This window comes from Exophiala dermatitidis (assembly GCF_000230625.1).
Source record: "Exophiala dermatitidis NIH/UT8656 unplaced genomic scaffold supercont1.7, whole genome shotgun sequence".
NCBI classification, from domain to species: domain Eukaryota; kingdom Fungi; phylum Ascomycota; class Eurotiomycetes; order Chaetothyriales; family Herpotrichiellaceae; genus Exophiala; species Exophiala dermatitidis.
In genome coordinates this window covers 2,308,088-2,334,683 of record NW_008751652.1, presented here as the reverse complement: position 1 = coordinate 2,334,683, position 26,596 = coordinate 2,308,088, and the positions used below count along the sequence as shown (strand labels likewise).

General features: G+C 52.2%; 9 protein-coding genes across 9 annotated transcripts; 6 read left to right on the top strand and 3 right to left on the bottom strand.

Moving 5' to 3' along the window:
- Positions 1 to 357: 357 nt before the first annotated feature.
- On the top strand, positions 358 to 1,929 carry HMPREF1120_08642 (uncharacterized protein; the record flags this gene model as incomplete). The annotated part of the gene is made up of 1 exon (XM_009162905.1): positions 358 to 1,929. The coding sequence occupies one exon, from the start codon at positions 358 to 360 to the stop codon at positions 1,927 to 1,929; it is 1,572 nt and encodes a 523-aa protein (XP_009161153.1).
- A 627-nt stretch (positions 1,930 to 2,556) lies between these two features.
- Positions 2,557 to 3,203, top strand: HMPREF1120_08641 (uncharacterized protein; the record flags this gene model as incomplete). The annotated part of the gene is made up of 2 exons (XM_009162904.1): positions 2,557 to 2,758; positions 3,022 to 3,203. The coding sequence occupies 2 exons, from the start codon at positions 2,557 to 2,559 to the stop codon at positions 3,201 to 3,203; spliced, it is 384 nt and encodes a 127-aa protein (XP_009161152.1).
- A 4,477-nt stretch (positions 3,204 to 7,680) lies between these two features.
- On the bottom strand, positions 7,681 to 11,144 carry HMPREF1120_08640 (pyruvate dehydrogenase E1 component subunit beta). Its single transcript, XM_009162903.1, has 2 exons — positions 10,359 to 11,144; positions 7,681 to 10,307 (listed from the first exon to the last, which is right to left on the bottom strand). Exons 1-2 carry the CDS (start codon positions 10,522 to 10,524, stop codon positions 7,996 to 7,998), a joined length of 2,478 nt encoding a protein of 825 aa, XP_009161151.1. The 5' UTR covers positions 10,525 to 11,144; the 3' UTR covers positions 7,681 to 7,995.
- A 184-nt stretch (positions 11,145 to 11,328) lies between these two features.
- HMPREF1120_08639 (uncharacterized protein) lies at positions 11,329 to 13,063 on the top strand. The gene is made up of 3 exons (XM_009162902.1): positions 11,329 to 11,852; positions 11,902 to 11,990; positions 12,053 to 13,063. The coding sequence occupies exons 1-3, from the start codon at positions 11,589 to 11,591 to the stop codon at positions 12,684 to 12,686; spliced, it is 987 nt and encodes a 328-aa protein (XP_009161150.1). The 5' UTR covers positions 11,329 to 11,588; the 3' UTR covers positions 12,687 to 13,063.
- A 585-nt stretch (positions 13,064 to 13,648) lies between these two features.
- On the top strand, positions 13,649 to 15,793 carry HMPREF1120_08638 (nucleotide pyrophosphatase; the record flags this gene model as incomplete). Its single annotated transcript, XM_009162901.1, has 1 exon — positions 13,649 to 15,793. One exon carries the CDS (start codon positions 13,649 to 13,651, stop codon positions 15,791 to 15,793), a length of 2,145 nt encoding a protein of 714 aa, XP_009161149.1.
- Positions 15,794 to 16,254: 461 nt separating this feature from the next.
- HMPREF1120_08637 (PTH2 family peptidyl-tRNA hydrolase) lies at positions 16,255 to 17,073 on the top strand (the record flags this gene model as incomplete). Its single annotated transcript, XM_009162900.1, has 2 exons — positions 16,255 to 16,609; positions 16,769 to 17,073. The coding sequence occupies 2 exons, from the start codon at positions 16,255 to 16,257 to the stop codon at positions 17,071 to 17,073; spliced, it is 660 nt and encodes a 219-aa protein (XP_009161148.1).
- A 1,059-nt stretch (positions 17,074 to 18,132) lies between these two features.
- On the bottom strand, positions 18,133 to 21,619 carry HMPREF1120_08636 (uncharacterized protein). The gene is made up of 5 exons (XM_009162899.1): positions 21,341 to 21,619; positions 20,712 to 21,180; positions 20,418 to 20,631; positions 20,329 to 20,360; positions 18,133 to 20,245 (listed from the first exon to the last, which is right to left on the bottom strand). The coding sequence occupies exons 1-5, from the start codon at positions 21,472 to 21,474 to the stop codon at positions 18,632 to 18,634; spliced, it is 2,463 nt and encodes an 820-aa protein (XP_009161147.1). The 5' UTR covers positions 21,475 to 21,619; the 3' UTR covers positions 18,133 to 18,631.
- A 128-nt stretch (positions 21,620 to 21,747) lies between these two features.
- Positions 21,748 to 26,580, bottom strand: HMPREF1120_08634 (uncharacterized protein). The gene is made up of 3 exons (XM_009162897.1): positions 26,412 to 26,580; positions 26,213 to 26,339; positions 21,748 to 26,142 (listed from the first exon to the last, which is right to left on the bottom strand). Exons 1-3 carry the CDS (start codon positions 26,455 to 26,457, stop codon positions 24,264 to 24,266), a joined length of 2,052 nt encoding a protein of 683 aa, XP_009161145.1. The 5' UTR covers positions 26,458 to 26,580; the 3' UTR covers positions 21,748 to 24,263.
- Positions 21,794 to 25,714, top strand: HMPREF1120_08635 (uncharacterized protein). Its single transcript, XM_009162898.1, has 2 exons — positions 21,794 to 22,007; positions 22,099 to 25,714. Exons 1-2 carry the CDS (start codon positions 21,936 to 21,938, stop codon positions 24,139 to 24,141), a joined length of 2,115 nt encoding a protein of 704 aa, XP_009161146.1. The 5' UTR covers positions 21,794 to 21,935; the 3' UTR covers positions 24,142 to 25,714.
- Positions 26,581 to 26,596: the final 16 nt, after the last annotated feature.

Below are 26,596 nucleotides of genomic sequence, written 5' to 3'. Positions count from 1 at the left end.
CAGGAGGTTCGTTTAAATTGGGGATCAATTTCTGGCATGGGGATATTGTGACGAACTGGTCTTTTCTGGTCTGAGAGATTGAGACGGAGGGGATCCAATCGGTTTTGTCGCAGAGGGTAATTATCATTGCGTGTGATGCTGCCAGCCGCATGTGGATCTGCTGAAAGTCTGTTCTGGGGATTGATACAGCGGAGCGCGACGACTATACGACTCCGTTTAACAGACCTAGACAAGATCTGAGCTGGGCAGCTTGTCAACTTGTCGTCTATCTGGTCTCGCCTTGTTTGACGAGCGCCGTGCGCTGGGGAGTGAGGAGTGAGGAGTGAAGGCTGAGAACTTCGGTCGTGTATCCAAACCATGATTCCTCCATTACCCGAATCTACGCTAACAGCGAACCCGGAGTTCGCTCGGCTGTGGGAACAGCTCACGACTGAAATCTTGCGGAGTGATGCGTCACGACGAAACCTGGGGAACCGCTGGGATGGGGACCGGGATGGGGATGGAGGAGAAGGATCGGGTGAAGATTCGTTGGGTGCGGCCATGACTGGACTGAGGCTCGATGGCGGGACCGGGTATGAGCGGTATGATGGAGTTGAAGGCCCGGATCCCGATGACGATGACGAAGATGTTGAAGATGAAGATGAAGACGAAGATGAAGACGTTGGCGAGCAGCAGCAGTGGAAGTCACTCGATGCTGATTGGGGGCAGCGATTACCGGACAGGAATCTTCCAAATGACAGGATACGGACTGGGAAGAAGCCCAAGACCAAGACGGCTAGTTTCGAAGAGAGACTGCAACAACACCGAGTCAATAGGATGAAAGCGTATATTCTGCGCTCGCTGCTTGCCGACGTCACATACTGTGGGAGCATGGGAGATCGAAGCCTCGAGCCAGATGAAGTTGAGGCAGATAGGATTGGGGAGCGGCAGTCTACAACTACAACCACAACCCTAGCACACTGGCAGTCCCAGATATCGAAATCGACGACGGAGACTGCTAAGGCGCAGCAGAGTGAGTTGAGGGATTTATTGCTTCTCATTTCGGCGTATCTGGATGTTAGTACGAGCATGAGCCTGAACAGGTCCTCTACGAAACAGGAATTCCCTACACGGCTGGCGGCAGAGAGTGAGAGTGGAAACAAGGAAGACCAAACAAGCGAGCTGCAGCTACACCACCTTCTGGAAGAGGAGATTGCTCGCTTCAAAGACAGCCTCCCGTTGGTGGGGGAGCTGCTCGGGTCTCGACTCGTGGAAGTTGAGTCCATGCTGGAGGATATCGCTGCGCTTGCTACAACTACCACGACTACAGCCAAATCTACTACTACTACTAGAACAGTCCGCTCCCAGACCTCTGGAGAATCACGACCCCTACTATCCAACCACATCGAAGGACAACTGTCCCAACTCCGACATCTGCAATCCGACGTTCTTGCAAAGCGCTTATCCGACGTGACATGTCATTCACAAACCCTGCTCGCCCTCCAACGTGAATTGAATTGTCTACAGCTCCAACATCTGGAAAGATCCAAGCACGGCGTATTGCACCGACACTCGATGGCGAGACTTGGGTTTCTCAAAACTGTCGCTGAAGCCATGGAGTTGAAGACGAGGGTGGCTGTGCTTGAGACTAAGAGGGATTTGGGAAGGAATAGAACGCGTGGGGACGGAGTTGTGGACTCTGACACTGACGGTCTTGCTCAGCGGCTTCGCGATATGGATAGAGAGGAAGTCGAGGCTGATGAGCGCCTTGATGCGTTGGAGCGGCTGTTGGAAGAGTATGATGCCGTCCTAAGACCAGAGGAACAACAAAAGACAGGTGGAGGTGGAGAGCAGATTATGCAGAAATTGGGCGCGAGGTACAGGGAGATCGAGGGGGAAATGGAGAGTGTGAAGCGGGATATTGAGAGGTTGGGACGAGTGGCTGGTTGAATGATCGGTGGTTGATAGCCAGCCTTGGTGGTTGATGGGCTTGTTGCTTGATCCTGTAGTTTGCCAACTTGCTTGATAGCTTGATCACTTGATACTGTAGCTTGATAGCCTGCTTGATAGTTTGATCGCTTGGTCGCCTGCTTGCTAGATAGCCCGGTTCTTTGATCGTCAAGAGTGGTTCAAACTGGGGCAATCATCCCCATGAACATGAATATATAACCTAGGTCCATGTCATTGTCCATGATCTTTCTTTTCTGGACAGTGGAGCCATATATATCAACACAACAACACTACTACTGCACCTCCCCCACCTAGAGTGAAGAGTGAGAGGCCGGTTCAAGCCTTGTTCCAACAATCTTGCAAAGTCGATATCGATGTTGCCGGTTTAAGGCGGTCCTGCCCCATGCAGCAGTTATCATTGCATTGCGTGCGCCGCCGCTTTAACTACCTGCTATATACATAACTTGAATTCCGCCATCTACGACGTCTTCGCAACGACAAACCAACTGGGATGACAGTAACGGATGGTACAAAGACGGACCATACGGTCGTGAATGGCATCCCCTGATCCCTTGGGTTGCCCTGCTCCTGGTTCGACTTCGGTTGCTTCTTCGCATCTTTCATGACATGCATGCGCCGGTGCGGAGGTGGAGGTGGAAGTGGTCGACAAGGCCAAACAAGCGCGAAGCCCCACAGGCCAAGGATGCCCAGAAGGAAGCATCAATCGCTGACCTTGAGGCAAAACTTGCCTCTGCCAAACAGACCATCGAAGAGCTACAGGCGACTGCAGTGGCCTCCGATATCAAAGAGAGAGAGAGAGAGAGCCGGAGTATGCTCTGGCCGCCCTGCAGACTGCCACCGAAACCAGGGAGGAGCAGATCAAAGATCTACAGGATGAGCTGTCTGCTTTGGAGGAAGCAAACAAGGCGGTTGAAGAGGCTGTGGTGTCTTTAAAGGCTCAAGTAGAGGCCAAAGACGCCAAAATCTCCCAGCAAAAGAAGTCTCTAGCTACTGCAGAGGCTTCTGTCAAGAGCCAGGAGCAAGTTATCTAGAAGCACCAGGGTAACCTGGCTGCTTTGGAACTTTCGAAAGACGCTCTTGCTATGCTCGAGGCTTCTCTAGAGGCCAAGGAGAAGGCCGCATTGGCCCAACAGCATATCCAGGCCACTCAGCTAGCCTTGAAGGCCAAGTGCGGCAATATTGAAGAGCGTAAGGATGCTCGTGCTGCGCTCAAGCTGGTACCCTGGAAGGCCTCGAAACCTCCCTCGAATTGAAGGAGGACCAACTCGAACAACAGCAGATCCCCTTTCCGTGAATTCCAAGGACGAAGAACAGCCAAGCAGCAGAAAGACATAGCTGTTTTTGAGGAATCAAATAAGGCCATTGAATACACCGTCGTTGCATTGCTCTGCAAGCGGCTATCACAGCAGAAGACGCCAGAGCTGGTCCCCAAAGGAAGTCTCCTGCAACTGCGGAGGCTTCGGCCAAGAGCAAGAACTCTAGAAGCACCGGGGTGGACCTGGCTGCATTACCTTGCTGTCGTCCAACACGATGATGTAGGGCATGATTTGGAGACAGCAAGACTCGCACAGCTACAGCGGCGTCTGTGATCTTCCATCACATCGCTGTTGACTCGAGCAATGGGTTCAGTATATCATACAAACACACCGACACATTCTCTTCGCCTTGTTGAAGAGTAACGAAACTTACACAACTTGCTCGTGGAGAGGGACAAATGATGCAGATGAACGAGTACGACTACTAGTTCTTGTTAGAGACGTGCCGACACATCCACATGCCGGCGCATTCACTTGGCCTTTCTTTGACCTCATTGGAGACCCCCTTGACTCAAACTGCAAGATGTACTAGGAGTGGGTGGAGGGTTATATTGAGAGAGGTAATCGTTGTTCAACAGGGTAACACCTTATGAGGCTCCTCTGGCGCTCGGTTTCCTTCAGTTGGGGCGACACAGCAGCCGTCCTCGCATTCTAATCCTCTTGCGCCCCCTGTCTCGCCCCTTGCTGTTCGATGCAAATCCTTGCATGGAAGAGGTCTGCCGCTGGAAAACCGACGAGCCACAACTGCTTCATCGATCGGTTCCGATGACATGCTACTCTTCATCCAGTCACGAACACGAAATTCACGAAGCAAGCTTGAGGGACTTGGATAAATTCCTGCTGAATTGCCTGTTGATTGATCACATAAATGTCGCCTTCGAAAATGCCGCCCAGAAGGGTGTTGACCAGACCTCCATACAGGAGACAACTTCAGCCCACCTGACCATCCGGAGGCACCAATGCACAGTCTACGAACCGAACTTTAGCGTCACATCCTTTTGCGTTCTTATCCGTCTCAGGACGACAAACTCCCAGCTGAAATATCCTGCTTGATCAATGGAGGCCAAACCGGACGTGGCGTCTGACGGCATGCCTACAAAATGGAATTTTGGTCTGATACAGACCACGCTCCACGACGCACCTCAGGCATATCGAGTAATCCGCTGTGCGATGAAATATGGCCTTGAGGCAACGCGGTCGACGCGGTCGCTCAACCCTGCTCACATGGCCCCTCGGTTGGAATTCTCCGCATAGTCAAACTATGTGTTTCCGAAGACGTGGAGAGTGGAATCGGCCGCTGGGCCGGCTATGGATCAAACACGACGTATATACTGTATAAAGGTGGCGACCTGAAAATTGGTTGTCCCGAAATAATTTTTGAAGATGATGCCTGAAAATTGGGCTCTTCTGGATCAACGAGGCCAAAGAACGCGGCTGGGAAGGAGTGGGCCATGGGACAAGGAGAAGGCTGAGGAACTGCAAGTGTCAGGGAGGAGGCAAACATTGCTGACCGTCCGCCCTTGTCGACATAAACTCGAAATCATGTCTTTCCCTAGTCTTCAACGTCGGAGAAATGATATGTGCATAGTCGCTCTGCACCTGGTGACCAGGAGCAGGACTCCTCGTTCTGGGACACTGCTGGCTTCCTCGATGGTCCCCTGCTATCGCCGCCCGCGGGGACTCGCCGTTTCAAGACAGCAGAGGGTTTGCCTCCTCCTCCTCCTCCCCCTCCTACAAGTGACGTTTTGTCGTCCGCAGTCTCCGCCGTGTTGGGACCAAAGACGAAGACTTCATCTTTCACGATGGCAAGAGTCAAGAATGGAGGCTTTGGGCCGAGTCGGTTGCTTCAGGGCAAGTGGGCAACACCAGCCACACCAACGGGCCGGCAGCAACTGGATGCACCCGGAGGCTCTGCGACTTATTCTCCTTTCATTGGCCGCACTGTACTGCACGTTCCGACCCTATGTCCCCATGTCACCAGGTCGTCGATTATACGTCAGTTTGTTTAAGACCGGAATGGAGGCAAGGTCGAGGTATGGTTTCGTTTCGGACCAGGCAGGACTACGGCAAGGCGAGCCGAACTGAAGGTCAACGGACACGAATTGAAGAAGAAGGCTCAAGGGCGCCGGCGAAATGGGGGGTCACTACAGACGGCACTCCATGTGCAGCAAGGGAAAGAAAAGAAACTATAACTATGACGAAGTCGGTCAGTGGGTCGGTCGGTCCTGACGAGCAGCATGACACTTACAAAGCCAGAAAGACTGGATACTAACATTCCAGTCTTGTTGAGGCGACATACACTCATTTGTTGCTCCCCGTCGCAGTCCCAGCCGGAGGCTCTGGAGATATTATACATATTTATACATCCGAATCTCACCCCTCCCCTCACCATCTCGATCATACATTAGTGAGTGAGAGAAATCATCAAAGCCTGGAGCCGCCTGCACGAGACACGCCAAGGTGCAACAAAACCAACACCGATGGTCAAGAGATGCACACCACGGGGCACAAGGCGTGATCATGTTGTTCGCCCGCCACGCCGACCTGATCCCTTTGCAGGGTCTCAAGCTCACGCTTGGGAAGGTCGCCCGCCAACCAACAACAACACATGATTACTTTGAAGATCGGGGAGAGAAAGATTTGCCAAAACAAGCTGTGTCGGACTAGCGCGACCCCTGTGATTGCATTGCTCGATCAATCGCAGCTGTGTTCCCAGGCGATTCTTTCAAACTCTACCGAGTGATGGAGGGAGGCCTGGAAGTGGATGAGTGGACGGTCGTTTTACCGGCACACTGAGACATTTCGGTCGACGCATCCATATGATTGGCACCAGCCATAGGGGGAGGAAGTGGGCGTCGGATTCAGTTGGCAGAGATCGACACCTCATGTACCTGGTGTAGGAGACCCGACCACGTCGACATGACTGTCATGGAGTATTATCCTTGGGGCCCCCCTTGCCTTCCTACGCACTGCCCGAGGAGAGGAGTGAATTGTGTTCCAATCTCCTCTGACCCACTTGTGGTCAACTCATCTTCTGCAGTCGACATAGTTGTCGTTCGCGGGTCCGGGCCCGCCTTTTCTGTGTGCCAGTCGTCAGAAAGAACACGAACGTGAACTGCATTCGTCCAAAGCGAACTACCACGACATGGTTGGTTCCGTTTCGGTCACAACAATCTACATCCCCTATATATACATATACACTTTTCCCTGAACCGGAGGCCGAAGGCAAAGCAACAGCCCGCGCGCTCCGTCTTTGATGGGGCGACAATCAAGGCATATGATGCACATAAGTCGGCGTCAAGATAGACGGCGTGAGCTCCCTTGGAAATTCAATCCTTCCGGATGGGATGGGATGAGATGCCCCACTTGATGCTCCAACTCCCCGTTCAAGAAGTACGGGCACATTGGAATGTTCGAACTCGAAAGGCCTGAGGCCTTTCAGAGTACGGTACGCACCCAGCAGTGGAGGAGAAACCTGCAGGGCCAACACTGGGAACAACATTGGGGACCAGTGTTATGTCTGCCAGGGAAAGCCCTAGTTTCCATGGCCAAGCAACTACGGCAGAAATGCGATGTCGACTGTATTGTGGGAAGCTGAGATCTAAAGAACAGTTTTGATCAAAACGCCCGAGATTGCATTATGCCCATCCATGGGTCGGACCAGCGAGAACGTGGCGTGGCGAACTGAACGAAGCATCACCAGACAATGAAATGCCACACAGTCAACAGCCGACTCTCCCTCTCCCACTTGGAAAGCCTGGCCGAAATCATGCTTTCATCACACAGAATCAGAGATGAAACAATCAACAATATGCTCGCTCACTTGGAAAGCCTGGCCTGGCCATCATTGTCCCCCAGCTGTCGGCACTGCGACCTTATACCTCGCAAGTATAAAGGATGTTGATAAATACATTGAGGAGCAGGAAAGTATTCGATTTCGCCGTCGAGGTCGCCTGGGACGAACTCAAGAAGTGGACCGGCGAGGCACTGTGGACACTTGACTCGGCCGAAAACTACGAAGTGGCCTATAGAAGCAACAACAACACGGTCTAGGAGAAATAGAAGATGGCATCACCGATGGCGCAAGCTATATATATACTTATCACAGTCCGTGGGCAAAGCATGGTTGGACTTCGTGAAGGCATGGGTCGCCTACAGAAATACAAAAAAGGGACAGCGGCAACGGAGGCAATTCAACGGGACCGGTCTGAGAGACGGGCAAGAATGGACGAAACGATGCGAATCCTGGAGGAGAAGCTTGCCGAAGTCACAACATAACACGACCTGTGGAACGAGGAATCTGAACTCGATACTTGAACACTAGTACGCCAGCCACTAATCCTACATCCTGGACGACTACTAGGATTCGCTCTACCTTGAAATTTCAAGATGATTATGACTTCGGCGTCAGAGAGGGGGTTTGACGCACTGCAAGCGACCATGTTCGCCGCGAGCAGAGCAACGAGCTGCAGAAAACATACTGGCTGTCTGCCCAAAGTGGATGATTGTATTTCTCAATTGATTGAGACGATCTAGTCTCGTCTATTCTATACCCAAAAGAAAAAGTAAAATCGTTTCTTGTCGTGGAAGAAATCCGTTCGGTTCGTTAATGCGTGAAAAACAGCCTGGTTGAAGAGAGAGGCTGGTTAATCAATCCTTCCGTCCCGGCAGCCAGCGTTGGCAACCATAATGCTAGTTCTAGCGGCAGATCCAATGGTAATCTGATCGATCATTCCAACACTCTCGCGGGTCGAGGCCACACCCTCTTGTACAGACTGACACCAATAGCATCCATGGGATTGATCTTGCCGTCAAACGTGGCCTTGAAATACCCATGTGTACCCAGCGGTTCCTTGATAAACCCTTGACGGCCCCGCTTGGTCCACAGCGGCAGAGCGGCAAACCAAGCCACGTCTTCGCGGTTGAAGAACATATATCTCACCGTCACGAGTTTCTTGTGGATCTTGAATGGGTGACCAGTCAGAATGACTCGTTTGGCAACCACGCGAGACGAAGAGGGTGGCAGAGTCGTGGCTGTGCCGATCAATTCGAGAGCCGACGTCAAATTGGCGGTAGAGTCGACAAGAGCGGGTGCCTCGTCCATTTCATCAGCTTCGCTCTTTTGGGCGGACGTAGTCTTGCGGCGGAAAACCAATACAGGCACAGAACCCCATGTCAAGGGGCCCGTGAATGTTGCAATGGCCGTGCGACCGGGATGCAAGAACCGATCAAACTTGTGCACGTCATTGGGAGTCTGGCCAGACGCCGAAAAGACCGGGTTGATGATAAGCCGCCGGTGACCGATCTGGACGATGAGCTCGTCCTTAGACTTGACGGGACCCTCGAGGTCCGAGTGCAGCGTGAGATTCAAATTGATGACTGCGTGTTTGTGTTCATGGCGAAGAAGCGAGAATAAAGCTGAAGGAGCGGGTTTCGAAGCGAGAGACACGGGGACATCGCGCAGTTCAATTTGAACTCTGGTGCCGGCCAGAACTCCGCCGGCCAACGTCTCTTTCAGCGCGGCACTGTATGATTTCTTGTAGTCGGCGACTTGGAGGAGGCGTTTGTGCTCCAGTGGTTCGTAGGGTTGGTCGGCCGCGTGATTCCATTCGCTTGTCCGTAAGCTTTTGAGGCCGCGATATTTCGCCAGCCTTTCTCGTGCCAAAACCTCGGGATGAAGTTCGATTTCGTCGGGAAACTCCAGATCCTCTTCGGCCTCTTTTTTCCGGCTGTCTCGGAACTCTTGCAGCTGGCGGGCTTCCTCTTCTTCATCGGCATCAACGTGCATTTCAGATTCGGGGTATTCTGATGGGCCAGCTTCGGTCATGGCGTCTCTATTGAATACAGCTCCATCTTCTGGTCCAGCTGAAGCTGCATCTTCGGCATCCATGGCAACATCACCGTCGTTGTCTTCGTCAAGATAATCCGAGTCCGAATCGGACACGTCTTCCAAATACCACGCCGCTTGGTAGTTGGAAGTTCCTTTGGGTAGTTTCTTGGGTGGAGGAGGAATGTGCGAATTGTCGTCGGAGAAGTAATGGTGGTCGTCGAGAAGGACACCCTTGTGCTCGTTGGTTGCTACCGTGCTGGAAATGTCGTGCATTTCCGCTTGTTCTGGCGCCAGTTCTGCTAGATCGTCCTGGTCCGCTGTTGGCTTCCACTCCTTCAGCGGTTCGTCTGCATCCATCTCGTCGGCTTTGCGTTTCCGCCCTTGGCCTGACAGCTCTCTTATCGCGTTGATCTGAAAGTCCCCCCATCCCGGGACATGGACAAGCCTATCTGGGTTCAGCGCCTTTCCTCTTATGGTTCCTGTGAGGGTAACGGTAGTGGTGGAGTCGCCATCGACGGGTGGACTCCAGTCGACATCTTCAGTCAACATCCAGCTTCTGTCATCTCGCCAGCGGATTCCTTTGGTGGATGCTGTGCAGATGCTTCGGACCAGATTGGCGCAATCGGATTTGTTGTCGAGACTAGACAACTTGTCGAGGGCTGGAAAGTATCGGCCGATGGCGATTTTCAGGTCGGTGAGGTGTCGCGATCTCTTTGCTGCAGGCACTTTGGCGTCAACGTTTCTCACCACCGCCGTAACGTTGGTAATCCCTTGACCCTCCAGTGCCTTCAGAAACATGTCCTCCTCTTCGCCAAAGGTCTGGTCTGCATCAAGGACAAAAATAACCCAGTCGGCCAATTTGGCGACATCGAGGGCGTTGAGCAAATTGAAGGATGATGGTAGATATAGCAGGTTTCGGCGGAATCGTTCAACTCGAACAGGAACAGTGCCGGTCGAAGAGTCAGGCCCAGGAACGTCGACACTCTCGTTCAGGGAACGAATAGCAGAGTACGCATCTATATCTTTCGATAGGGGAATAATGGCAATATGTTTTGCCGCGCCGTCTGTGCCTTGGAAAATGTTCTCTTCGCCCTCCCTCTTGTCCTTATGGTGCATTCGAAGTTGTTTCGCCTGGTTGCGTCTGGCCAGTTTCGACATGACTTGTTGATGTGGAGTCTTCCTCTGGCCTTTTTCAGGTCTCTCAACCTTTCCTGCGTCGGTGTCAGTATAGAGCCGAACATCCTGGTGTATGTCTCCGGTACCTTTTGCCTTGTCCTTCAGAGCGCCTTTGGAGGCGAACCGGGATTTAAAGGGCTTGTGTTCAGTCTTGGTGGTACTCCTGTGATGGTGACCGGAAGAATTGATCGGCCCCATGGTGGCAGTCCTTGTTGTCGAGCCTCCTGCTTTGAACCTGAAGGGCAGTGACATGGCAAGCGAGGGTTGAACAGACCGAGTCTCGCAGCGGGACTGGCACGCACCGTACAAGACGAGGACCCTGGCGAGCCGCAAAAATTATTATTATTGCGGTGACCGCACCTGCAATAATTTCTTGCGGCGGCGCAGTGCCCCGCGAAAAATTGTCGCTTATGTCATCACAACTTTGATCACCACAACACGCCGCTTCATAACAGAGATTGAGTTCCAATCATCTTGCGCCCATTGGCGTGGATATGCACGCCGTCTACAGTGGAGCGATGACTGCCATCATGCGACGAAAAGCAGAGGAAAATGCCATTATTTGCGAGTGACCCTCCGAAATATTGGACAACCTTAGATAGTGGTCCTCGGAAGAAACCGAGAGGCACGACAGGTGCCAGTGTTGTACAAATGTTGTACGTTCGCATTGTGCCCACCGGCATCGAGACCATTATTATTGCGTTTAGCCTGCCCGGAAAGTCGTATTATTCCGTCGAGGCGTGGCCCCCGGGTTATTGCCGACCAGGTTGAGAAACAAAGTATTATCTCAGGTCGGCTCTGACATGACCAGGAAGCTGCGTGGGCGCGAGGAAATACCGGCACTGCACAGTACTACTAGGTGTACACTGTAGTTGTAGTAGTTGTAGTAGTGTGCCTGGCTGGCATGATCATGATCAACAGGTGACGTCGATGTGCAGAGACTGCGTTGTGATAGGTCGCCTGGTGTGCGGAACTGACTGAGGATTCCGGCGTGTTGAAGCGGGCGCCCAACCACAATCATACGAAGGCCGGAGATAAATTCCAGCTTCCACTTTGTTTGTTGGTCCGAATGTCCATCAACGCTTCTTGTTCCTGTTCTAGAACCGAGGGTCCTACGTGTGGTGCTCGGAACCAATGTCGCCAGCATCTACGATCCATCGTCGCAACTTGGACGATACGGTGCTGACATGTGTGCTAATGACCACTTGCGGATCAGGCAGTTGAACAATTTCCATCAAGTTTGGTACTAGTGTGCTCTCTGGTCAGCCCGGAGTCTTTATCCAGAGGTTTTGATTGCGTTTGCGCCTTGCCCAGCGATGATTCCAAGTGGCGCTTCGAGCAAAATGGTGCTTCCCACTACGTCTGTGATCGAGCTTGATGCTCTGTCCTGTATTTATTTGCCTCGAGGGTTAAAACTACTAATTTCCAGTGCTATCCACTCAAAACCTGTCCTCCAAAGTTTTCTTCAACAGACAATGTCAAGTGAACAGCACAAGGCGGAAAGACGCAGTTCGATTACTGACAAGGCTAAGCAACGGGCATCTAGAGCCTGTGATCGGTGTAGGCTGAAAAAGGCGAAGGTGGGTGGTGTTCGCTTCTTCTGTGTGAGCAGCATGCTGACAGTCCTAGTGCGATGGCGCCGTTGAGTGTGAAAATTGTCGCTTCAGCCAGACACCATGTGTATACACTGCCCGAAAGGGACGAGAAGCAAGAAGATAGTAAGCCGTCCTCCAATGGTCGAGACTGACGCGCATCGTTACTGATTGCATCGCCACTCTAGTTATCTGGAAATGCACGAGGTCATGGAAGAAGCCCTTCATCGCCTATACTGGCACTGTCGGAATGGATCAGGACTTCCTGGACCCAACCCTGCCCAGTTCGAGCGTAATGGCTCAATAACCACCAGTTCCATTCTCGAAAGCATGGGGTTGACTCCGCCTATACTGGATGAATCAAACCCACAATATCCAAATGGGCCGGCTACGCGATTGCCTGAACGCCGATCCTTCGCCCCGGCAGCGAGCACTCAGAGTCCCAAATCGAATGACAGATCTCCAGGGACGATGAGCATCGATGGACATCCTCCGTCAACACTGCCACCTGAATCTCCCTGGCAATTCCCGTACAGCATGCCGGGGCAGAACCACGGCTATATCACCAGCGCGATGCCTATGCGTGTTTCAGCGGCTCCAACCGGCATGGTTTATTCGCCGGATCAGATGCAGCCTCAGACATCAGCCGCATCCTTGCCGGTCTCTCATCTGGGGCCTGAGGCCTCGGTGCTGCCGTGTGACGGAGTTCCATATGTGAGCCATTCCGAGCCGCTGCCCCACGCCAACCCCTTCGTTGGCGTTGACCACAACTGGCCGGGACCTGGCCCTCCTTTCGGTCGCCATTCTTACAGTGGAATCTGATTCAATATTCTTGGAGCGTTGGGCGTTGGAGGTGCAGCGATGTTGCTGGAGCTCTTGGAGTATCAGGTACCGCGAACTTTCGTGTCATGAGCGTTACTTTTTGCCAAGTTCGAAATGGGTGAAACTACCAAGTGAAGACAAACGCATGGTTATACGGATAAACAGCGCAGTCTTCGGTGTTAAGGGCCTGAAAAGCCTGAAATGATACGTTCTCGCATGTAATCATGTGTGGCATTCACATTGTGCCTTTGTATATCTTCCTCTGGAGTCCAGTGTTCGACGTGCGCATGGCTCTTAATCGTTATCACATCGTCGGTTGCTCGAGTTGGCTCTAAAGGAGCCGTATTTGCGAGGAGACCACGATAAATGATGTAGCCAGGGGCAATTGATGTCTCTCTAGCGGCAAAAGTACTTATGATATGGTGCGGACTATTTGCCGAGTTCGTTAGCTGAGGCATTACTGCAGAGGAATCGTTCCAGCTTTCTCAGCAATTGAGCGAGTAGTTTCGGTCGACATAGAACCGGCTGTGGGTTACTAGTATCGTAGGATATAGCGTGGACATGAGTAGGCACTACTTATGGGAGCAGTCCCAACCGGTTGAAGCTGCACGAGGCTGTCCCAATACTATAAGGAGCGAGAAGAGTAGCTGTGGCTGTGACTGTGGCTGCAGTAGCGATGTGGCGCAGTTACGGGGGCCGAGGGGGCTCCAACTTGAAGTGCCAGTGGGGGGATAGTGAAGACTGAGGACGAGGCCCTCTCCAGACTCAACCGACTCTGCAGGGGCCATCACCATGTGCCGCCCGTTCACCCCCTTGTGTCGCTGCAACCACAAACCTCAGTTGAACCAAACCCAAACGCTTAGGGCGATGTTCAGATAACTTCTATTCCCTAGCACTACTCCTAGTATGCCACTCTACGCGTCTTCCTGGACAAACCTGTCGTCCTATTACTACGCGCTTCTATGACAATGGCCGCCGACCGCGATGGGCTCCTTTCCGAGAAACATTACGATGACGACGCCGCCATCGTAGCATCCGATCCAACTTCCGGGTCCGACAGCGAAGGCGAGGATGATGCGGATACAGTCACAGACCGTGATCGAGACGTCCTGGAAGAGTCCGAGGCACAAGAGGCGTTGTTGCACAAGCCCCCCAGGTTTGCGCCGGCTCGAGGACTCCTCCGGCTCAAAGATCGCATGAAAGATGGCACGACCAAAACCACACGTCGGAAGACTCGGACAAAGCGGTCCAAACGGGGCAAAGAGACATCGGATATGATTTTCGAGATGGAAGGCGGTTTCAAAGACACAAGTTCGCAGTCTTCCCTGGATTCATTCGAACTTGATGGTACAAAATGGGAGAAGAAGCCCCCTCGCCAATCGCACCGTGGCCGCCTGGCGTTGATACACGTCGCCATCATCGTTTTGTTCGTGGCCCTGGTTTTCGGTGCCTATAAGGCTTCCCGAAGGACCTTCTCGCCGACAGTCCACCAACCCACTAAACTCAGCAACGGCACCCACATCTTCAGACCAACGACGATCCTGATATCTCTCGACGGGTTCCGCGCCGACTTTTTGAATCGCAACATCACTCCGGCTTTGAATGCGTTCATTGCGAGCGGCGTGTCTCCGAAATATATGCTTCCGTCATTTCCTTCCGTCACGTTCCCCAACCATTTCACCCTTGTTACCGGCCTCTATCCTGAAAGCCATGGAATTGTCAGCAACCAATTCTGGGATCCCGAGTTGGAGGAAGAATTTTACTACACCGACCTGAGCGTCTCAATGCAGCCGAAATGGTGGATGGCCGAGCCACTCTGGGTGACAGCTGAACACCAGGGTGTCAGATCTGCAATTCACATGTGGCCTGGGTCCGAAGCACATATTCCCGACGTGAATCCCACTTATCTGGACAAATACAATGGTTCAGAGGCCTTACCCCGCAAGGTCGATCGGATCCTACACTGGCTTGACTTACCCGGTGATGACGATGATGCAGCTACAGCTGCACCAGATAGCGAGAGACGGCCCCAGTTTATCGGGGCTTACGTGCCAAATGTCGATGCAGACGGACACAAATACGGCCCCAACAGTACCGAGATTAGAGCAACCATTGCAGATGTCGACAGTATGTTGACCATGCTCGTCGAAGGACTTTATGTACGCAACTTGACTGAAATTGTCAATATTGTGATTGTCTCAGACCACGGCATGGCAACGACTTCAACAAGCCGACTGATCCAACTAGAAGATATCATGGATGTATCTCTGGTCCACCATATTGACGGCTGGCCGCTGAGAGGCTTGCGCCTGAACGACCCTGATCGAGACCTGGAGGACTTGTATCAACATTTATCTGCTGAGGCCAAAAAACCAGGTAGTGGTTTTGACGTCTATACCCGCGAAACAATGCCGGAACGGTACCACTTTTCCCACAATCCCCGGATCGCTGAGCTTTGGATCATCCCCAAGACAGGCTGGGCCGTCGTGACAAAGGAAGATTTTGATGTTGCTGACGCCCTCAAGACGGGGAAAGAGTACTCGCCAAAAGGTCTTCATGGCTATGACCATGAACATCCACTTATGCGCGTCATTTTTGTCGCTCGTGGCCCTGCGTTCCCGCATACACCTAATAGTCGTCTGCCGGTTTTCCAAAATACCGAGGTGTATAATATCGTTTGTGATTCGTTGGGGATTGCTCCGCATCCGAATAATGGCACTTTGAGGCTTCCTTTGAAACCGGAGGGGTTGCATAGCGATCCTGGCGCTCCTGGGCTTGAAACTCCGGCGGATCCTGAAAATGAAGACGAGAATGAGACTGAGAGTCAAGGTCTGCCAGTTGACAATCCAAATGCTGATAAGGATGCGATCGTCGCAGATCAAGAGCAAGATCAAGACGGAAATGGAGAGTCAGAGTCGGCAGCTACAGATAATGAGGCTGACGGTGACAGCGACAGCGACCACTCTTCTGGTCAAGAACAAAAGAGCACTTGGTGGCAGTTCCTACATGGCCAACTTCAAAAGGCAAAAGAATGGGCCAAAGAATTTGTCGAATCTATCAAGGGCAACAAGAAGGGTGAAGACGCCGGCAGTGGCCCTCCAGTCTGAGATGTGAGATAGATAGAGTGGTTGCGTGGTTTCAAGTACTATTATAATATCATTGTTCTTCCGGCCCTTTTGCAGCAGTCTGGATTGATTGATCCTGGCGTCAATAATGGGAGTACTGGCTCAAACAGGTCCGTGTTAGGTACATGTACATATGCCTCGTGCCTTACCTAAACTCGTACTGAGTCAGCCTTGTTGCAAACATGTAGGTACTTAGGATGCGAGGCTTGGCATATTTTTATCACTGCCAGTGACGTTGTTGCGGGTACCATTTATTAGTTGAGGCCTCAATGATTTTCTGAACTTAGTATACAGTACATGTCACCATGGCTCCCAACAACTAAACGAACATGTCCTTCCTGGATAACATAAAGCCCCCTTAATTTGACCGCCGCACGATCTCTTTTCCGATCCGCTTCAATCATTTTTCACCTTTTTTTTCCCCAGTCCCTGTCTCTGCCATTATGGCCGAGAAAGTTGGCGGCCCTTCAGACCCTCCTTCACTTACCGCCGTCGCCGTCTCCTCCCTCATCCTAGGTCTACTAGCAGGCTATTTCATTGGCTCGGGATCCAGCATTGGAATTTTCGGCACTTCACCAACTTCAGCCGGCGCAGTCAAAAAGAGCTGGCCCAACAGTTACGATGTTAAAGTCCATGCAGACTCGAGCGACGAGGAGGCCGATGACGAGGAAGATGAAACGGAAGACCAAGAAGAGGACGACGAAGAAAGGGATGGTAAAGAACTAGGCGATTTTAGAGATTCAAATGAGGAAGTCAAGCTGGTGTTGGCGGTCCGTACGGATTTAGGGATGGGAAAAGGTGAGAAAGTCAAAGCGAAAGATAGCTTTGAGCTTTGAGCAAGCTTTGAGAAAGCTTTGGTTTCTGCACTTGTCGTTGCGATGAAAGCGTTGCGTTGAAAGCGTTGCGTTGAAAGCGTTGCATGAGCCGGACTAATCACTCTCTTTGGTGTATGTTTAGGTAAAATCGCCGCCCAATGCTCACACGCCACACTCGCCTGCTACAAATACCTCTTGTCGCATCCTACATCGGCACCTCTTTTGAAGAGATGGGAACGTGGCGGCCAACCAAAAATCGCCGTGCAGGTCAAGTCGGAAGAAGAATTGGAAACTTTACAAGCCCAAGCTATGAGTCTGGGTCTTTGTGCGAGAATCATTCATGATGCTGGCAGAACGCAGATTGCGGCGGGGAGTGCGACTGTTTTGGGTGTTTTGGGGCCAAAGAGCGTGGTTGATCGGGTTACAGGGGGTTTGAAATTGTTGTGAGGGGAATTGAAGCGAAACGAAATGAAACCTTACAATACTGTACTGTACTGGAACGTCCAAGACGGAGTGAAGCAGACAAAGTCTGATATTCTATTCTGCCATGCGGAATGGAATGTAATGTGTCTCGTCCGGATGCGCATTGATGAGTGTGGAGAGAGAATGCTCGACAAGCCAAGTTCGGTGAGCTGAGCTTGAAAAGGCCATTGGATTGGATTGGATTGGATTGGATCGGCGATTCAGTATTGTTGCTGCCTACTTGGGCTCTGGTACTGCACAACACAACCTGGGGTTTCATTTCGATACTGCCAGTGTTACAGGACCACGTTTGAGAAAGTTTCATCACTGACTGCCAGTGCACCACGTTTCATACCTGGAGAGCCAGGGTAGGTGAGAACGCCTCTTTATCGATTGTTGCAATGGCCGTTGTCTCCGGTCCAGTGTTGACAGCTGGTCGTGTTGAAGTCAAGTTGGTGTTCTGTTCCCAGACCCTTCTGAATGCGTCTGCGTGCTGGATAAGCCTATCGGACAACAGAGCGGTAAAAGGAGGACGCCATTTACGCCGTGAAAGGTGTAACCGCCTTGTGCAGCATCGCGTCTTTCTGCATGCAGGCGATGCGGATTCAAGCATTCAATCAACGCCCAGATCTTGTTATCGCAGAAGAACCTTGCTGTGAGCTACGGCAGATCATATCATCCAGCAACTGGTCCTGATCCTTCGGAACCAAGTCGACTCAATTCAGCTCGCCATGAATTTGCAGAGGTCAAGGTCATTAATCATGGTTCACCTGCCGTTCGTTGGAAATGGTCTTTGCCCTCTTTTGCTCTCTCAACCGCCGCCGATCGTCGGAGTGGGAACGCCCCTCGAGAATGAACCAGATCACACATTGCACATACATGGCTGGGAGAGCAAAAATCAAGCAATCGTGTTTTTCCGAAGTGTACAGGCGGAGCACGGTATCTATGGTAGTCACACACCCTTGCGCCTTGGACTCTTACAGGACTGGCAAGACTCGATATCAAAGACAGCCACCAAGAGAAGAGCCAGACTTGGACGCTATGGTTTGGGAGAGATGAATTCCTATTGAGAGGAAAATACCGAGGGAAGATAGTTCGTCATCATCGTCGTCGTTCTTCAGGCTTGCTGCTTGTCTTCCCTGACTCTGCCTTGGACAAGTTTACCGAGTCTCGCCTGGGAGCAGGGAGCATCCCACACATTGAATTTCAAGTTCTATGGCTTCTGGCTTCTGGCTTTCGGCAAGGCTATGCTGAGGACAGTCCTTGCTCATGACTCATGAACTCGAAGTACAATCTAAGTAGGTACCTAAAGGACCATGTCTGTCTGTCTGTCTGTCTGTCTGTGTAGACTTACGACTTGGAACCCGGTTGCCCTTCGTATCTTGAGAATTGACTTCTCTACCTACATCTTAGATCAAAGATTTAATAAGAAGAGTGAAAAAGCGCCTCAGCTTGCAGTGTAAGTGCCGAAAAGATCAGTGGCATTCTTCTGTGTCGACTAGAAGACGATCAATCGTGCCATATGCACTTGCTCCAGATCACATCAGATGGGAAAGTTGCCAATTCCAGAATACGGCACTTGGCGCCTGGCTGCTTCTCGCTCGTCCAACACTACTGTGGATGAGTTTGGGTTATTACCAGGGGAAGGGTCATGGCCATATTGTTGCTGTGCATGTGCATGTGCATGTGTCGGTGCCTGTTCCTGTGGCCTAGCTGGTGATGGTTGCTGCTGCTGTTGTTTTCCTGCCCAACTCGGGCGGTTAAGTGACAATGGACCCTTCCACGTCCCATAGCCGGCAACCTGTGCTTTACCCAACAGGTGGTTCAGCGCCGCCACAATCATCTTGACGCCGCGCGAGGCATCGACGTCGTTCTCATAAAGCCAGACGATATATGCGCTGCTTAGGGCGTGGTAGACGCGGTCTGGCATGTCGTCTGAGGAGCTCGAGTCGTTGGTGACGCTGACAGTTGCAGCTCCGTTGGTACTGTCATTGCGAGTACCGCTTCCACTCGCATCCACTGGAGCCTTTGACTCAAGATCCATCGCAAGCTCGGCACAAAGAACGGCCGTGGCCAGCAAAAAGTCCGGCACCAGCGGAGTCAACAGCTTCCTGCTATCTCGACACAAGGGCCCACCCACGCGAGTCTGCAGATATAATGACCATTGATGCTCCAGCATTGCCAACGCGGCTTCAAGGCAGGTATTGCGCGATTCTTGGCACTGGACATGGACCGGGACCCCCCGCCGCCGGCGGCCTTGAAACAAAAACTTGCGGTGTAAAGTGATTTTGGCTCGGAGATACATCAGGGTCATGAATGTGAATTGGACAGAGTCGCAAGGGTCAGAGTCAGGGTCCGAGTCAGCGTCAGGGTTAGCGGCGTTGGAGTCAGTATCCATGGGTGCAGTGGGTGCCCATCTCGCCGAGATTTGGTGGTAAATGTTGTTCAGGGCATTGTCGAGCCTCGTTACCTTGGAAAGGGACGGGATGGATGTAGTGCATGTCGCGTCGGAGATGTTCGAGAGCACTTGCATCAGTCGATTCATGTCGTTGTGATATTGTGGTCTTGTATACTCTGTTTCCGGTCTGGACGGTGGCAGTTCAGTCATATCGATATACAAATCCTCATCCCTGAGATTGCGTGGCTCGGCAGTGTCGCATTGCTGCAGATTGATGTTTCTGGGCAAGCCGAAGGACACCGACACATACATGTCCCATTCGAGCATGATGGCCCATATCCTCCTGCGAGTCTCTGCTTCGAACGGCGTCAGACTGGGGAAAAAGTGCGCGCCGTCACGGTGGTACCCGGAGCGCAAGGCGATCTGCACAATGGTGCCCCAGAGGACCCATAGTCCGTTGACATTTTCGGTACTATCTCCCCGGGTGAAGTCGCCGAAGATGAGGAGAAGTAATGTCTGAAGGGCGTAGGGTGGTCCATTGATGTACTTGCTCAGCAAAAGGCATTCGATTGTTTTTTCGCGGTATTTTTTTATTATCTCTTCGGTTTCGGCGGGTTGCCTCTCGTCGCTCGCCTGTTGCTGTTCCTGAGACCGGCCTGGTGTGAATTGTTGGTACTGTACTCCCAACGTCATCAGGGCGAATAGTAGGCCCAGCCACGAGGTGGATGCGGACGCAGGATCGGCCCAAAATTCGGCGTACTGTAGGTATACCGTCCCACAATGTGTCAGTTTCTCATATTTTTGTGTGTAGGCGCATTAAGGGGACAAGGTTGAGGTCTCACCTCCTTGTAGAATGTAGGTGCATGAACAATCACTGCCAGGGGACACTCCTCGTCAGCAGTCAAGTCAACTGTAGCTCAAATCGACGTACTTGGCTCCTGGCTAGTGTGGAGGATGCATTCTGCCATCAAGATATCAACCGTTTCCTTGGGCGGGAGGGCCGCTAGGATTTCCGCTCTGTCGAGAGTCTTCCACGACGGGAGGAGGAGGTCCATCTTTTGATGGCACTGCATGCCAGTGTCTCCGTAGCCAGCAGTCGTCTCAGTCATACAAGAGGCATTCAGCACCTCGTCCAGACCGGGAATCTGTTTCAATGTCAGAGACAAAATCCTTTCTGATGGGTCCTATCTGGGGAGCGGCTGCCAAAATTTCAGTATCAACTTACGGCTTCCAGAATTGCCATCCAGTGAGCAGATCCGACATAGGTGACGCTCGTGGAGGAGCGTGTGAAGAGACCAGGCGAATCCACCTTGAATTTGGCATAGGCATACCGATGAACGTCTTCCTGGTCATGGTCGTGGTCGTGGTCTTGGTCTCCACTACCGCCACTCGTACGATCGGTCGCGACACCTTGCACGGAATGAGGTGTGTCTGACGCTGACGGTGTGGGCAACGCTGGTTGAACAGCATCAGATGGTGTTACGTTCACGCCGCCGCCGGTGGCGTTCAAGAGTTGAGCAACTCGTTCCTCAAGAATTCTCACTCGATCTCGCACCCTCAAGTCGGTAGAGGTCTGTGGAGGAGGGTCGTAGCATCGCGTGGGCCTCGCTCCATTAGAGCTCGCGTAGACACATGACTCTATCAGACCACGCCGGGCACAGTTGTGGCATGGCTGGCCTCGATCACATTTCAACCTGTCTCATATCAGACAGATATGGTAAGAAATGAAACCAGGCAACGGATGACCAGGTCGGCCAGAGGGCAGACATGACAAAGCAGGCAGAGCGAGGCAAGACGAGAGTTTTCTTTCTTGGGTATAATACTAGAAAGTCAGGAAGCTGGTGCTGGGCTCACTTTCGTTTGCGACAGAGATTACATGACAACTGAGGCTTCTCTCGGCGTCGTCTGTTTGCTTTTAACTCGTCCTGGAGACGAAGAGACGGCGGTGGCTCTGCTGGTGGTTCTATTGATGTCTCGGGCGACTGCATCGTTGACAGTTCGTACCCTGTGAAGACCTTTCTGGCGTATCAGAAGAGAAATTCGACATGATAGACCAGGCAGAGAGAGAAGAAGGAAAAGGATCAGAAGAGAATGAATCCTGAATGGATCCTTTCTTACCAAGCACCGTGCCAGTGGTGAGCATCATGATATTGATGAACTTGAAGCGGAGATGTGAATTCCTCCGATCCTCCGGTGGTCGGAACCTCTGACCATCCGACCATCCGACCATCCGATCATCCGATCTCCGACGACATTCCAAATTCAGCCTCAAATCTCGAAATGCATACTCCATTTCAACTCTGCACCAATGTACAGATGCACGTGAAATGGTGGTGACATGCACATTTATATCCACTGTCTCGGCCATTAAATGGCGCCTGAGATAGCTGAGAAGTGGAAGGACTCGAAGAACAGACAGTGATACTAATACTACAAAGGTAGCCCTCATATGCCGCGCAAAGTCGCAGGATGTCAGCGAGCATCCTTGGCATGTGCTCGCTGTCGGGCGAAGAAAATCAAAGTGAGTTTAAGGGTTCTCTTTACCGGAAGCCCCAAGTCTCCTCTTTCTCTTTGGCGCGGTCTTGTTGACCTCATGTTGCGTCGTGTGACAGTGTGACAAAGGAAATCCATGTTCTCAATGTGTCGCAGCATATGCCAAATGCACCAGCTCGAGCGTGGACGGGATCCACGATGTGCCGCGGAGCATTACGCAGTTCCTCATGGAAGACATTAGGCGGATTGAGACGAAGCTGCAAGACTCGACTCGCGGCCCCGAGAGACGCCGTACTAGTGGCCATGGAGCCCAGGGGCCCTTCTTTTTCCGAGACGGCGACTCTACAAGCCACGATACATATGGGGACAGTTCCAATGCAAAAGTCCTAGAAAGTGATGTGTTCCAGACTCGGACACATGACATGCAATTCATCTCGTCAAGATCGGCGGATGCAGCTCGTTTTCAGGCCAGGCAGTGTCCCAGCTTGCGGAAGATGATCAGCTCCATGACTCCTGACCGGTCAGCGGCATCGCAAATACCGCGCAACACGATGGGATTGACGTCTTCGCGAGTCTTTGCATCAAGTGCCAATGCCACTAGAAACGACAGCAATGAAGGCCCTACCGCGAAAGCTAGCGGCACAACCCAGGGATTCATTAGTGTCCGTAATCTGGCTGCCATACCGCCGCGGATCGTGAGGACGCTGATCCAGGTGTTTGTGGAAAAGGTCCACTCCCTACTACCCATGGTACACGAACCTACTTTGTGGCGACAGGTCGACAGAGTGCTTGGCATGGTGCACGACCAAGGAGTTCCCTCGGTGGCTCCAGACTACGACTTCCTCATTGTTCATATCGTGCTGGCCATCTCCGCCTCGCTAGGAAGCGCTTCCAGCGGTCATGGTCAGCAACGGATGGCCTTCTCTGAAAGTTTGTTTCAAGATGGTGCGAGACATCTCGACGATCCGGCCGTGTTCCCCTCCGAGATGTCTGAACTCCAGACTATTTTGTTGATACTGCATTACGGCACCATCAATCCCAGATGCGCCAGTGTCTGGATGCTGTCAGGCTCAGCAATGAGAATGTGTTTGAAGCTCGGACTGCACCGAGAACCAGACGACGGAACACCCACTCTTGACGACCTCTCAATGGACATGAGAAGACGCCTGTTCTGGTTGAGCTACTGTTTTGACAGACATGTCTGCGCTGCGCTGCAGTATCCGATCTCGCTGTCCGATGCGGCCATCAGCACAGGCCATTTTTCCGTCTTGGACGACAAATGCATCTCTACCTCAGCAGGACCATTAACCGGCTCTTCGCCAATGCTAAGTCATTCCAAGGAGCCCGCCCTGCACTGGCTGGAGTATCGGCAGATCCATTCGGATATGGTCGAGGTGCATTTCCGAGGAAAGTCCTTTGGCGGATCTTGGGACCAGTGGCTTGCGGGGATGGAGGTCAAGCTTCGCACCTGGTATGATCGACACCGTGATACCTACGGCTGGACCGAGACGGCCTACCACAATGCTCTAACATACCTCCATCGACCATCTCCATTGACACCAAAACCAACTGCAAGGAGTCTCTTGATCGCGTTTGAGAATGCTTGTGCCGTGGCTTCCAGCTACGGTAGAGACATTCAGGGCGGCTACTTCCGACGTCCGTGGCTGGCGGCGCACCACACCTTTGCCTCGTCCGTGATTGTTCTTTTCTGTTTGCGACACGGTTCCCAGGCCATCCTCACCAAGTTCAGCCCCCGCGAAATATCCGAGATGGCGTCGCTCTTTGCGCGGAATCTCCAGAGTGTTTCGTCGGAATATTGGCCAGAGGTATCCCGGTGCTTGGAAGTATATAATCGTTTGCTGGCGCCTTTGATTCAGGCAATCATGTCCGGCACCGACCCGGGCGCTGCTTTCAGTCGCGAACAGGATGAAGAGCTGGCACATTTGTTGTACCCCGGGACAACTAGGTTTGAAGCCCTGGCGGCAGACACTGGTGTCGGTGGAACGGGCATCCAGGACTTGGAGACGGCACTTTCCAATGCCGATGCCTTTGATTGGGATCTTTCGAGGTTTGACGACTTTGCTTGGGATGAGACCACTTTTGATTTTCTGGACGGGTTTATCCACACTCCCGACTGGACGGAACCTTTTTTGGCGGGATAACGGTTCTCCAGTTGGTGCCAGATCGAGAGGGACAATGTATAAACATGGACTTCCATTTTTTCATGCCGGGTATGCGCCGCCACACGGGATCTGTTGGAACCGATACACCAACGAGCGGCTACTCACACAATACCCTTTGCGGCCATCTTTGGAAGAACCTCCGAGGAGAGTTCTCGATAGATCTCCAGCATCCCGCTCATGCCTGGCCATTGGAATGTGCACCAGGTAAGCAGGGCGATGCACGAAGCTGATATCTGGTGCACTGGCAGCGGTCTATCAGCTCTTGTATCTTGCCCCCTGATACCCGCCAGCAACACCCAAGACTGTTTTGTACTGGCGGCGGGATTGGTATGGAGCTCTTGTTGCCCAGTGCTCAAGTCTTCCAGCTTGATTCGGCCATCAAGGAAACAGAAGCATCCTGCCACAAACGTCAGGCTAGCCACGTAGATTTCGTGTGCCGACACAAATGTCACGGGGTAATTTGAAAACAACTCCGAGTCGTCAGACAGAATTATCCTCTCATAGCAGTCTATGAGCGCAATGGCCGAGTTGAAGCTCTGGACAGCGACGGATCCAACAGGCACAACATTTCTACCGCCGTCTACACTGTACTCCACTGTGGAGTCTTCTGTCAGTTTGGACAGCGCGAATAGCATTGATTTCTGGAATAGAAACAAGACCGAAGAGTGGTAGGCGATTATGCAGGCCAGACTATAGGTATTGAGGCCGTCGGCATTCGTTGCGGTGGTGGTAGTCTGCCGCCGCCATTGCTCAATCTCATCAAGTTGGACTTTATAGTATGCGTCGTCAACGGTGACTGGCGAGCCTGCACCTGCACCCCAGACCCCAGCGGGGAGATAGACGGTCTTGAAGACGGAGGAGCGGATATAGCTAAGCAAGGCCAGCAAGGAGGAGAGATCTGCTGGTGCAGCAGAAGGATGGGGAGGATGAGGATGGGACGCCGCCATTGGGGATGTTGTCGGCACAGCAGTCGGATGCGGCAATTCAATCGTACTGATAGCCTCCAAATCATCCGTCGGCCTCCCATACGTCTCGGCAACCATATGGTCCAGCCGATACAAGGTCCAGAAAGTGCGACTTCTCTGCGCCTTTTGGTTTGGGGTCTCTGCGAATGGTGCATCTTCTCGATGGTACCCGAGCTCAATGGCCAAGCGGACGGCCGATTCTAGATGCAGCCACAGATCGCCTTTTTGGGGTCTGAATAACAAGTAAATAATGACGAGCATCAGGCTGCGGAGGGAGTCGTGCGTCGCTTCCGAGAGCACGTTTTTGGCTTTTGATGAGGCGATCTTGTAGAATGAGTCTTCGTAGGCTCGGAGAGCCATTGTAGCATTGCCGTGGGCAGAGGCACATGCACAGCCAATACAGCAGATTATGGCGAGCTGAAAGTTCGCGTGACTAGCACCAATTTGATCGACAGGTCGTGAGTGTGGTTGTGAGTGCGATTCTGGCTCAGAGTCCGTTTGTTGTTGCTGTATCATATACCGATAAAACCCCTCGATTGCTTCATCATCAGTCATACACTCGAGATGAATGGGCCAAAAGACCATGCACGACCGGTTATAAATGTCGAGTAGACGTAGAATCAGCGCCTTTGTCGGTACGATCGTAGCAACTGCCACTGTTGATTCGTTGAGATCAGGACGACGGCCTTGACCTCCTCGTCTACTACCTGAGAGGAAGGGTTCTTGTGGCTGCTGTAGTAAAGTCGACCCCGGGCATATTACCGCCAACAACTCCGTCGACAAGACCTGTGCAGACGACGATCCGAAAAACACAAAATCGTCGCCGTGGCCGTGGCCGTGGCCATGGCCGTTGCCGGCTCCAGCTGGAAAGTGAGCGTCAAAGTTGAGGCGGGAAGGAATCCTCGGATTCTGGTGGTGATTGTCCCAAGAGGGCGAGAGTGAATCTGCTTCTTGTTCGAGTTCAACTTCAACTTGCCGAAGAGCCGTCCATCGGTCGAGAAGATCTTTGACTTGACTAAACAGAACAAATCCTTAGTACACGACTGACTGATAGATAGTCTGTCCAGGACGAACGGTGAACCTACCTCCTCGAAACGATCTCTCCAAGAACATGATCCCTAAACTCGCATTTCGCATGCGCTGCTCTGCACAACCGACAGCTGGGAAGTTCGGTGTCACATTTCCGTCTGAGTCGTTTACATCGTTCACATGCTAGGGACAGAAAGTATGTCAGCCTTGCGATCAATCAATCTCAATACGACCAGAGGGGTCGGTCTGACTGACTCGGTATCATTTCTAGGGCCAATTTGACCCGTTCTGCGACGTCCATCGTTGGGACCACGAAACCGCATCATTATTGGACGTGAGATAATATAAAGTAATAGATTGATTGAATGTTGAGGTAGTGTATCATACATTAGGGAGAATTAATAGCGGTATAAGGCTGGGTGAGGTTGAAGCATCGAAAA

What these genes read in the sequence shown, in the direction of transcription:
- HMPREF1120_08635 (XM_009162898.1), top strand. Translation starts at nt 21,936, where the DNA reads ATGCCGCGCAAAGTCGCAGGATGTCAGCGAGCATCCTTGGCATGTGCT. An exon ending in GTCGGGCGAAGAAAATCAAA is followed by an intron (nt 22,008 to 22,098) that starts GTGAGTTTAAGG and finishes GTCGTGTGACAG; the next exon opens with TGTGACAAAGGAAATCCATG.
- HMPREF1120_08636 (XM_009162899.1), bottom strand. Translation starts at nt 21,474, where the DNA reads ATGCAGTCGCCCGAGACATCAATAGAACCACCAGCAGAGCCACCGCCG. An exon ending in AATCTCTGTCGCAAACGAAA is followed by an intron (nt 21,181 to 21,340) that starts GTGAGCCCAGCA and finishes GATATGAGACAG; the next exon opens with GTTGAAATGTGATCGAGGCC. An exon ending in CCACACTAGCCAGGAGCCAA is followed by an intron (nt 20,361 to 20,417) that starts GTACGTCGATTT and finishes GTCCCCTGGCAG; the next exon opens with TGATTGTTCATGCACCTACA.
- HMPREF1120_08639 (XM_009162902.1), top strand. Translation starts at nt 11,589, where the DNA reads ATGATTCCAAGTGGCGCTTCGAGCAAAATGGTGCTTCCCACTACGTCT. An exon ending in GTAGGCTGAAAAAGGCGAAG is followed by an intron (nt 11,853 to 11,901) that starts GTGGGTGGTGTT and finishes TGACAGTCCTAG; the next exon opens with TGCGATGGCGCCGTTGAGTG. An exon ending in GGACGAGAAGCAAGAAGATA is followed by an intron (nt 11,991 to 12,052) that starts GTAAGCCGTCCT and finishes TCGCCACTCTAG; the next exon opens with TTATCTGGAAATGCACGAGG.
- HMPREF1120_08634 (XM_009162897.1), bottom strand. Translation starts at nt 26,457, where the DNA reads ATGGACGTCGCAGAACGGGTCAAATTGGCCCTAGAAATGATACCGA. An exon ending in GGCCCTAGAAATGATACCGA is followed by an intron (nt 26,340 to 26,411) that starts GTCAGTCAGACC and finishes TTCTGTCCCTAG; the next exon opens with CATGTGAACGATGTAAACGA. An exon ending in GGAGAGATCGTTTCGAGGAG is followed by an intron (nt 26,143 to 26,212) that starts GTAGGTTCACCG and finishes TGTTCTGTTTAG; the next exon opens with TCAAGTCAAAGATCTTCTCG.
- HMPREF1120_08640 (XM_009162903.1), bottom strand. Translation starts at nt 10,524, where the DNA reads ATGTCACTGCCCTTCAGGTTCAAAGCAGGAGGCTCGACAACAAGGACT. An exon ending in TCTGAAGGACAAGGCAAAAG is followed by an intron (nt 10,308 to 10,358) that starts GTACCGGAGACA and finishes ACACCGACGCAG; the next exon opens with GAAAGGTTGAGAGACCTGAA.